Source organism: Musca vetustissima, unplaced genomic scaffold (assembly GCF_032173495.1).
Source record: "Musca vetustissima isolate MV318-11 ecotype Yass unplaced genomic scaffold, APGP_CSIRO_Mvet_v1 utg28465, whole genome shotgun sequence".
Classification (NCBI taxonomy): domain Eukaryota; kingdom Metazoa; phylum Arthropoda; class Insecta; order Diptera; family Muscidae; genus Musca; species Musca vetustissima.
The window spans coordinates 145,205-157,422 of record NW_026878954.1 but is presented as its reverse complement, the minus strand read 5'-3'; the positions used below and the strand labels follow the sequence as shown (position 1 = coordinate 157,422).

General features: G+C 36.2%; 1 protein-coding gene across 1 annotated transcript in view; it reads right to left on the bottom strand.

The window, feature by feature from the left end:
* The window catches only part of LOC133323755 (A-kinase anchor protein 9), a gene marked incomplete at its 3' end in the record, with an annotated part of 86,817 nt that extends 86,208 nt beyond the window's left edge, over window positions 1-609 (bottom strand). Inside the window, exon 1 of the mRNA XM_061532676.1 lies at window positions 595-609. Coding sequence (XP_061388660.1) covers window positions 595-609 — 15 coding nt within the window. The remainder of the gene's footprint in view (window positions 1-594) is intronic.
* Window positions 610-12,218: the final 11,609 nt, after the last annotated feature.

The following is a 12,218-nucleotide window of genomic DNA, read 5'->3' as shown; positions in this document are numbered from 1 at the left end:
TTAACAAAATTTTAACCCCTTTAGAACTCCGTTATATCTGTTCACAATTCTCAAATATTGGTTGCTATTGAGAAGGGGAAATATCAGTAAATATTTAGGAATATGCATCATATAACTGTATCTCCTGATTTGATGTTTTTGCGAAATTACAATATAGGTACCTATTTTGAAATAAGTCCCATATAATGGCACCACCCATATTTCTATTTTTTAAGTTTTCATACATTTTGGCACCACTTTTTTATTATTTTGCTGTATATACATTTTATGATAATAAAGTTCCATGCCACGGCCAATCCCTCAATTGTTTGTTATTTGAAATTTCAACCAAAAATCCAAGTGAATTGACTATTAAATTTGGTATTTAAAATATATAAAGGGCAATATATGTTCACTGTTTGATATAGGCGTCACAAAGCAAGATCGGCATATTTTCCACATTACCAAATGTCAATGTATAAGCAATGCACTTTTCTCCATGATAAAATGATCTGTCTGTCCCTTCCTATTTTTAAAGAATTCGAAAACAATAGCTACTAATTGATATTGCAAATTTTTCAATTTTAATTGAAAATTTTCTTTTTTAGAACTTACATGAATTTTGGGCATTTTGTTAGCCGATTTTTTAAAACATTTTAAAATATAAAAATGTCTTCATAAAATTTTAGTAGTCGTTTTGATAATACTGCAGGACAGTTTTAAATGTAATTACTTTCAAATTATGCAATTTCAAAATTTTGAAGTTTTATATATTTTTTAAATAATTTTTACACTTTCAAAGGTGGTACTAGTTATTTGCGATTTTTTATTATTTATTTGTTTTGTTTTTATTTTATAATCTTCTTAATGCATGAACTAAATTCCAATTTTTGTTTTCAATAAAAACTACACATTTTTTCCATTTTCAAACAAAAAACTATTGAATGCATTTATAAATGCCTTGCACACATTTCCAACAAGTTACGAACAACACATTTTTTCCAAATTTTTTATTTTTTAGCTTTTTTCTAATCTTTTCTGTTTGCCTTTATTTTGAAAACAGATATTAAATGCTCTTGGTTATCGAACACCAACACTAAATAGCGCGCCTTTTTTCTACTTTTTGTCTTGACTGGCGGTAGTGTGCCGCCGCCACAGTCACGTTGTATCGACGATTATCAAACGAAACGATGAAAATCCACACTGGCACAACACATCGACGACGTTGCATGGAAAACTAAACGTTTCACTTTCTAGTCGACGATGCCTAACCCCACCAAGAGAGTGTGTGGCTGCCACAGGCCGTGGCAGAGGAGCACAAACCAAATCCGAAATGTAAAATTGAATTAGCAAAGCGGGGGCACGGCTGGCATATATCTTCCATATATCGTATCTGCCTGCCGCTTGTGCCGCCGAAGACGAAGAACAACAACCAAAGAAAATGTGTAGCAGAACTTATGTGGCAACAAATCAGAGAATAAATTGTGAATTGAGAAATATATGGAGGAGAGAGAATGACTGCCTTGATGATGTAAAATTATTTGCAAAAAAACACACAAAAAATAAATAAAACAAAAATTAAAAAAAAAAAACTCTAACAACAATATCTTTATATATGCTAGACCTTATTTACATTCAAATATCTCGTGTTGCTTCTAATTTTCATAGCCCCCACATATATATTTCAATAATTCCGCACATTATAGCGTCTATGCAATATTTCAGGTGAATGATCACATTAAATAAACAATTACAACAACAAAGTGGTGCAAAAAAACAAAATAAGAGCAGGAAACTAAGGTCGAACTTTCAATACCCTACACGACTAGGAGGAAAACATGCAATTTTTTAAAAATATAATAATATATAATTTGAATATTTACTTCTACTCCAAGAAATGTTTCAGATGTTTCCGATATCGTCAATTCTTAGAAAGATATCAAGGGGAAATTGAGACATATATCAAGTCTTAGCTTCTATGTATACAAAACAAAGTGTTAAGTTCGGCCGGTCCAAATTTTTTATAACCCAATCATGAACATTAAAAAAACCTAAAATCAATCGGAAGATTTATATGGGGGCTAAGTCATGGTAAATTTTTAGTAGGAAGATTTGACACGGAATGAAAATTTTAATATCAAACTAAGGGAGCTCCACTTAATTTGGTCCAATATTGGTATGGTGAGGAGATTTTCTGCGGAATATAAATCCCAAATATAAAATGACAGCCTTTTAGTTTATACAAGCACAAAAGTGTCAGTTCGTGTCGCCGCCAGTTAGTACCCCCCGCCTATGGTTTGCGGAGGTCTACGGAATTACATACAGGTTTTATTATTCGCTTTATGAGAATATGTTTTATCAAAGAGGATTCGGATTAAATGTTGATCAAATCTGTTATTCAATTCGCTTTCTGACCCTTCGTGAGGTACGTAACAGAAGACGAGGGCCGACGGGTCCCACTTGGTAAAGATAATAGGTAGTGGTTAAAATCGGAAATTCAATTCGCTTTATATTGGATTTATAAATATTAAAAATTTTGTGGGGGAGGTACCATAAGGAGTTGACCAAGGGGCCCATCTTCGGACTTGATCTATTTTGTGGGAGAGATACCAGAAGGAGTGGACCGATCTTGGAATTTGAACTAAGTTTGGAAGAGATATAAAGCAATAAGAGATAATAAAACCAATATTCCGATGAGGCACATTTTTGCCTATCAAATCGAAAGGAATATAGAGACGAAAGGAATATAGAGTACACAATTTAAATGAAATCGGGCGAAAATTATATAGGAGCTATATCTAAATCTAAACCGATTTTTACGACACTTAACACACATCATTCTAGGCTTTATTATGTACGCTATGCCAAATTTCGTGCAAATCGAATAGGGATATTGGTACATCATTTACATAAAATCGGACGAAACTATATATGGGAGCTATATCTAAATCTGTACCGATTTTCACGAAAATTAGCACACTTTATTCTGGACCTAATTCATTACGCTATGCCAAAATTCGTCCAAATCGGAAGATATATAGGGACTTTGGTGCACCATTTACATTAAATCGCACGAAAATATATATGGGAGCTATATCTAAATCTGATCCGATTTTCTTCAATTTCAATAGGGTTTATCCCTGGTCCAAATAAGTGACATGTGCCAAATTTCATTCAAATCGGATCATAAATGCGACCTGTATTTTGTTTACAATTGACGGACGGACACGCATAAATCTACTCAGAAAGTGATTCCATGCATATTCTCAAAGGGAACCATGTGTCTATCTCACTTCCTTTTGCCTGTTACAAACAAAGACAGAATACCCTGCACCACAGTGTGGTGAATGGTACAAAAACAACAAAAGAATAGAAGTCCAGAAGCAGGACCAATGTGTTGTTTTATAGAAGACCAATGTTTTCAAAAGCCTCACGATCTGGTCGGAAAAAATGTATTGTTATAGAGGGATATTCCATTAGATGGATCTTTAGAAGGCAGAAGGGGTCCTTATAGGAGACAATATCTGCAAGTATTATTATGTGAAATATATCATTGGATGGATCTGTAGAAGAAAGAAGTTCTCCCTATAGAACAAAGGGAGAAGTTATCCTTATTTCGGATCCAGCAGTTCAAAATCCCCACGATCGAGCCGAATAAAGATATAGCATAATTCGAAAAATTTACCAAATTTCGTTTTTATACCCTTCACCACACTGTGGTACAGGGTATTATGTCTTTGTGCATATGTTTGTAACAGGCAAAAATAATCGAGATAGACCCATGGTTCCTTTTGAGAATATGCATAGAATCACTTTCTGAGTCGATTTACGCATGTCCGTCTGTCCGTCCGTCCGTCTGTCCATGTTAAATTGTAAACAAAGCACAGGTCGCATTTATGATCCGAATTGGATGAAATTTGGCACAGGTCACTTAATTGGCCCAAGGACGAACCCTATTGGAGAAAATCGGTCCACGTTTAGGCATAGCTCCCATATAAGGGTTCCCCAAAATTTTCGGTATTTTGAGGTTCTTGAGCACGTTTTTTAACTGAATTCGCTGAAATTTTGTACTTTGAGTTCTTATTGTGTAGCAAATCTCCCTACCAAAAATTATAAATAAAGGTCCCTTTTGTCGGATAGCTCCCATATAAGGGTACCCCAAAATTTTCGGTATTTTGAGGTTCTTGAGCGCGTTTTTTAACTGAATTCGCTGAAATTTGGTACTTTGAGTTCTTATTGGGTAGCAAATCTCCCTACCAAAAATTATAAATAAAGGTCCATTTTTTCGGAGAGCTCCCATATAAGGGTACCCTCAATTTTCGGTATTTTCGGGTTCTTTGTCTCGTTTTATAACTGAATTCTCTGAAATTTTGTACATTGAGTTCTTATTGGATACCAAATTACTCCATTAAAAATTATAAATATAGGTCCAGGTTTTTTGGTAGTCCCCATATAACGGTACTCCCAAATTTTTGGTAGTTTGGGGGTTCTGATCGTATTTTTCGACCGAATTGATTGTTCTTATTAGGTAGCAAATCTCTCCACTGTAAATTATAAATATTGATCAATTTTTTCTGGTAGCCCCAATATAAGGGTACCCCCCAATTTTCGGTATTTTGAGGTTCTTCAACCAAATTCTATTTATACCCTTCACCACACTAAGGTACAGGGTATTATGTCTTAGTACATATGTTTGTAACAGGCAAAAGGAAACGAGATAGACACATGGCTCTCATATATATTTTCGTCCGATTTAATGTAAATGGTGCACCGAAGTCCCTATATATATTTCGATTTGCACGAAATTTGGCAAAGCGTAATGAATTATCTCTAGAATGATGTGTGTTAAGTTTCCTGAAAATCGGTTCAGATTTAGATATAGATCTCATATATATTTTCGTCCGATTTAAGGTAAATTGTGCACAAAAGTCCCTATATATCTCTCGATTTGCACTAAATTTGGCTTAGCGTAATGAATTAGGTCTAGAATTATGTGTGTTAAGTTTCCTGAAAATCGGTTCGGATTTAGATATAGCTCCCATATATATTTTCGTCCGATTTAATGTAAATGGTGCACCAAAGTCCCTTAATATCTTTCGGTTTGCACTAAATTTGGCACTGCGTAATGAATTAGGTCTAGATGTGTGTTAAGTTTCCTGAAATCGGTTCAGATTTAGATATAGCTTCTATATCTGACCAAATGTATAGGTTCCAGAATGGCATGTTTATGGATCGATTTTCATGTTAGTGGTCCTTCAAAAATTCGACGTCTGTTATGATTCATCGGTTGAATATGCCCAAAGTGGTGAAGGGTATCATATAGTCGGCACCGTCCGACTTTACTACTTTCCTTACTGGTTTTTTTTTTTGTAAATGGGATATGAGGTTTTCTTTTAGGAGATCAGAAGGTCTTGTTATAGATTTCTCGAAGGTCTTCTTTTAGAAGACCAGAAGCATCAGAAAATCTTCCCTATTATTCTCACATGACCAGTTTTGGCGAAGAAAGTATTTGTTCCACTTTCGTTGGATTTGGCTGGTAGATTGATATTTATTTTCGTGGTGTGGTGTAGTAATGCCCCGGGTTCGGGAGAAAAAATTATTCTAAATGCGTTTTTGAATATTTATAAAAGGAGGTTTACATCTTCATACGGATTAAATGTACCCGAAGCTTGCCGTCATTGTGATTAAATCCTTCGCATCAACACATGAGGATAACACCAAAATAGGAATCTGGCATTCACGTCACCTAGAGGAAAATGGCAAAATAAACTAAGCAGGACCCCAACCACAACACACAATTCAGAGAGACGTTGTTTTTAGGAAACGATGGATGACACCTCCATCACCTAGGACATGCTACAGCAGACCAATCACCTACTTAGCAGGAATAACCAAAACATAATATTAACGAAACGGTTGTGTGTGTTTACCTGGCCAGTTGAATAGATGCAGTGTATCAGGAGGTCATAGTCCACATCCAGGCAAGTTTTTATTATCGTGTTGTCATTTCGGGACTAATACGAATTGATGTGACTGCTCCACACTACTATTATCATTTCAGTTAGAATGTTTCCTATACATCAGGAGAAAACAAACATGGACCCAACATTATTATTCTTTGTAATCTACACATTGAGAACATTAATTTCCAAAATATAACACATTGGCTAAATTCTTGAACCCAGATATGAACCTATATTTACGACTATTCTTAGGTTTATTTCTACCAGAAAAAATACTAACACCAATTTTTTAAAAATTCTAGAGGTTGTTCGAAAAATTAATACCTTACAGTTTTTTAAAGTGCCGTTTATACTCCCGAGCATCCAATTTTATTTAAAAATACCACCGAAAACCTTACCTATTCCCCATTATTGAATCGCTAATCTCTCTAGATAACCCGCAATACTACGACGCCAATCCAATCAAAGACATTTTCGGTGACTTAAAAGTCGGCTATAGCCAAGTAAATTGTATTTGTTCTGTCTTTGTTTGAGCTACAAACATACATATTTATTTTTATATATTTTATGTTTGTTTGTGTGTGCCTTCCTATATATGTATGTAATTTCGATAATAAAATAATATATATTTTGTAAACGAAAAGTGAAATGAAAAGTCAGTCGCCAAAGTAAAACATGCGGTTCCATTCGGTTCCGTGCACCGCCGCTCAACCAAAAACAACATAACAGAAGCAGCAACAAAAAACCAAACAAACAAGCCCACCAAGTAGCAACCAAGACCAACATGTGTCTGCAACACACAGCGAAACATGGAACAAGAACAACAACAAGAGGAAACCTAAGAAACCTTTTATTTTATGATGAATGTGTTGTTCTCATATTTTGGATTGATAACAGGAGCATTTTTCAGTGGATTCAGAATGTGTGTGAGTTAACACAGTGGAACAGTTTTCAAAGGTCAATACCCTTAAAATACCCAAAATCGATTGTTAAGAAACTTATATAGCCCGAAATACCCAATTACACTTACTTCGTTTCGAACATGTGACCGAAATCTTCAAAATACCAAAATGAACGTTACTCCTATAGGGGGTTTATACCATAAGGAGAACCTATATTGACAACTTTTTTGTGCGAAAATTATGTATCCAAAGAAAAAATAATCCAATTTGTTTTTTATTCATTATAATTGTTGTCTATATGTCTTTTCAATTTGTTGGTACCATATAAAAAAAAAATGATTTTAGATCCCAATTTTCTTTTGATCACACCGTTATGCCAGTATGATGTTTAAATATTCCGCTCAAATCTCATATAAATCTCTTCCCTGTTGAAGACTTCCCACTTCTTCACCAGCTTACCAAATACTTTGAGTGTGCGTTCTGTCCTGAACTCCTTGCTCCAACCTCTAAAGAAGGCTACAGAGCTCCTAGTGGCTTCCTACCAATTGTTGCTACCCTTTTCCTCTTTCGTAAAGTCCACATAGTTATTTCCGTATTTACGGAGCATTCCGATTAAGCTCTTGACTTTTTGATATTAGATCCAATTTCGTCGCCCTAAGTCGCTAGATTCTCGAGACAGTCTTCTTTAACTTTGAGGTGTATTTTCAGTAGTATTTTATATCAGCCGACAAGAAACTATTTTTCTCCTACTTATGGGTCTCTCGAAATCACTATTATCTTTGCTCATCTCTATAGCGCATCTAGAACACCTCCAGTAACGTTTTGTCTAACCTCTCTTGATATTAATATCAGCTTCACCGTCCTCTTTCAATGTATTCTCGACTTTGGATTGGCTCTGCATTTTATTTATATCAACTGACTGCATAGCAGAGTTCGTGTCTGTTGCACATCCTGGCTTTCTTCGATTCCTACCAATTGCTGTTACCCTCCTCTTCCTCTTCATTAAGTCCCTTTGGGTCCTTTTCCCGTTTTTTCACGGAGGACTTATCAAGAGCCGTCTTCGCCGTTTTCGAGGGAGTGGAGGAAAGATTAGGCTTAGTCTTCTGAGCCATCGATTCATCCTGGCCAGTTTTCGCCTTTGGGTCCCAGATGGCTGCAAATTCCTTTTTGTGAGCTTGGAGATATCTTTACTCACTTCCTCCACCATCTATTATATTTAACCTCTTCGTTCCTCCGGCATTCTGAGATCGTCGTGTTTAGATTCGGAATTTGAGTTTGAGTCCCCGCACGACTCAGAAGTATGGTCGAGATTGTTCTTCACCTGTGATTCTTAAACTCAGATCCATTTTTGCCCTTAGGCCGGGTGCTTGTAGCGGTAAACTTGACTACAGATGCGAAGACACCCACATCTGTAAAATATGTTTGTTCACGATCACAATGTTACGCCGGAGAGTGACTCGTGGGCAAATCAAGGACACCCGCCGGTACTGAGTTTGATCAACCACCTATCTCATTACCTCCAAATCGAACATATTGTAATAAATATTTAAACCTGGGACGCGCCCGGCTTGTCTACTAGAATTTTTGCAGCATCGGCTATATAGCCATTCATAGGCCCCCTTAGGTACAGACTCCATATGTACAATTGAATTACGGTTCTTTACGGAATTTTGGAAAATATGATCGGTATAGTTCAACGTTTTGTTACGATACCGCTTGTTTTATCATCGCAATTAATGTTGTGACTGCTCAACTGGTCAAAAGTAAGATTTCGAAGGGATATTTTATGACGTGTTTTTTTTACATGGGTCCCATGAAAAGGTCCAATATTCACACCGAGATACCCGTAATTTGAAATTCCAGTCTTTTGGAGAGCTTTACAAATGTATTGAAAATTTTTCAGATGGAAATAGAAATTCCAAGGCTTCGGAAGTAAATTAATTACCTTGTAGAAAAATGTCGATATGTGTCGAAGCTTTGACACGGCCTCCATTTACAGGTCAAGCTCCATTTTTGTTATTTTGAATTTTGTACCGAATTGGCTGTAATTTGACAATCCAGGTTCTTGAGAACTTACTGGGAAGCAATTTATGAAAACATAAGTCCAACTTAAAGGTTCCTACCTACCAAAATTCTAGTTGCGCCATCTATGAGATAGACTGTAGAGATTTCAGTTTTCTAGGCATTTCCTTCCTTGCCATATTGTAGTAAACCTTAGAATCTGCTGTCGTAATTTTCCATATCCGACATTGAAATGTCCGAAATGTCCTATTAAGAGAGCCAAAAAAACTATTCTTATAAATGGCCTGGAAGTTTTCCTAGAGAAGATCAGGAGGTTTTTCTGTAGAATACAAGCAGATCAGGAGAGGTGTTCTATTAGAAGACCAGGAAAGGATGTTTAGATAAGAGAAGATACGAGTTCTTATCAGGTTATTACAATACCACGGGATCTTCTAAAAAACCAAAATATATTCATATAAGAGAAGTCCACTTAGAATGTACAGGTTTTCTTCTTCTTCTTTCAGTATTCCATACGAATGCCTTATATTCTATAAGAAGACCTATTGTTTTCTATGGAAAAAAAAACTTAGTTTTCTATTGAAGGGACTTCTGGTCTTCAAGTTAGGAATCTTCTGGAGATCCTTCAAAATTTCCTGTTCTTCTATATGGAAGTTTTTTCGTCCTCTTTAAAAAATCCTACCCATCATTCATAAGAATAGTTTTTGGTTTTCAATACGATTTTCTGGTATAGTATAAAACCAGTGAGCGGAGCAGTATAGTGGGAGAGGGCCGACCATATGATATACTACACATCTCCCCTTTCCGGATCATATTTCCCCATTTACGCCATACGATGCAAAATTTGTCAGACAGAGACAAAGATGCGGCTACCTTTGAAGGTGCAGGTCGATTAGTCCACAATTCCGACCAGGGGTCACATTCGATAGCATTTATAAGCTGTCCGCGCATACCACAGCTATTTGTGATAAGATCAGGAACAGGAACTAGGTTCTCATGTCCCTAGCCCGCCCCAGATTGTTCCGCCAACGTTAGTAACGCAATTGAAAAGTCTTCATCCTGTCAAAATATCGCCCTGAGGACTGCGAAGATCCTTCCTGTGCGTCAACACAACAAGATGTTGTCGATGCAATAGCTGCTTGTGTATTAGTAGCCAACCAATTAATCTCATTATCGATAGGCACCCATCTAAGCATGTCAGGAAGGATATTCATGATCTGGAGAGAGAGAGAGAGAGAGAGAGAGAGAGGTCTAAAGGTACAAATAGGAGCCTCAATTAATATTGGGCAATGGTAATGGTTCACGATTACCGCGAGAATTCAGGCGTATAACGTATAATTTCCACATCCCTACTCGGATAGCAATATACAATATTGTTCATATTTCACATAAAAGTTTGGATCGATTGGACCCGCCAAATATTAACCGACCTTCACCAAAACGATCATGCTTATTCTTTGGCTAAATCCCCTTCTCCATTTAAAATTTCCTGGGGTTCGGGTCATAAAGATAAAGCTACTACACACACCCCCGAAATATTAACATATCACCACCAGAACCCGTCCTAATTGCAAAATTTCGTGACAATTTGCCCATAACTGTGGCATGTATCGTGTTTATAAATAATAATGGGCGGACGGGCACGAATGTCTAGATCGACTCGGCTAGTCAAGATATGACGATCGGTATACTAAAAGTTGGGTCCCGGAACAATATTTTGCAGCGCTACAAACTCTTGGCACCCCATAATGCGTTAATACCCTGACAATATAGTTGTGTAGGGTACAAATATATTTTGGTCCCATAGATGCGTTTCGATTATATTTTGGTCTCATAGATGCGTTTCGATTTTCTTTGTCAAAGACATATTGCAAATAAGCAGACCCCTTAATTCTCAAATTTCTCCATTTTCGAGCCATTCGCGATTTTGTCCCTAAATGATAGATATAACTTCCATATATAACATTGTCCGATTTAATGTAAAACACCCAAGTAAAAAAATTAATCCAGAGACAAGTTCCCTTTAGACCAACTGATAATTTTGACATAGTTGTGTATAGTAGTAATTGTTCACCCGACAGAATATAATCCGATTTTGGTAATTTTCTCAGGGAATTTCTTAACACAATTTTAATTAATTATACACCACACATTTGTTCTCAATTTATACATACCCAATCGTAAACTGCAAACAGATCCATAATTAAATGAACATTTTTTCAATGAATGCCATTGAAACACAGATGTGGAACATGAGTGGAAGATGTGTGTCAGCGAAAGAGACCGAAAACGCTAAAAGAGAAATTCCATTTTCACGCGCAACCGTTTTCTCTTTATTTTCACAATTTTCTTATTTATTTGGTGAGGAGGGAGGCAGTCAGCCACTGTGGTGTCAGCATCGCGCAGCACCCCACCACCGTGTATCAATTAGGTGAACCCAATTCGATCATGATGACGATCACCCTGACGATGAACAGATTGCAACGTAATTTTCGTAGAAGAAAAAAAATGATGTTGTCTTTTGGAATACAACAATCAAATTTGTCAAATGATGGCTTATTCGATTTTTTTAGAACGCGACACACAAACACACGACGACTAGTACGATTTCACGAAATGTGGGCCACTGACATTGTGGCCATTAGTTTTAATTTTTGTTTTCAAAATAAAAAAAATTGTTTACAAATAAAAATTTAGGGTTATATTGATTCTCTTTTTGTTAAAATTCACGTAATTATTTTTTTTCAAACGAAAATAAAACTCAACACAAAAGACACGAAATTTCACGATGCACGAAGGGGATTTTACTAAACTACTAAAAATTTTTTTCTATTTTTTTTTTTCTAATTCATTTCTATAATTTTTCAATATTTTGTTTCCAATATTCCCTATAAAAGATCAATTTATCCAAAAATTTTTCTTAAAAATTTTCACAGACGACAATGGACGAAAAACGCACACGAACGTTCTAAATAACGCGCCAATTGCAACTGAAAGTTTCGTGTTGCGGGATGAACGACAGGCGGCAATCGGATACGACGAAAACAAATGAAAATGCATCGGAAAAATCTCTTTTCGATTTTTCCCCCACACTATTGACAGTGGCGGAGATTTTCTCAGAAGAATTCTCTGGTCTGGTCTGACCAAATAGCGACGCTATTCTTGTAGCTGCAGCCACCACCACCACCGCCACCTTATTTCAATTCATTTAAGAATCGTGGCCACTTGAAACTGCTTGTTTTTCCAGATTTTTGTTGTTGTCTGTCTGACTGTTTGTTGGAAACATCTTTCATCCAAAGTGTAGATATTAAAAAAAAAATAGGACACTTTGCGGCGAAAGAGTGACGGGGGGACA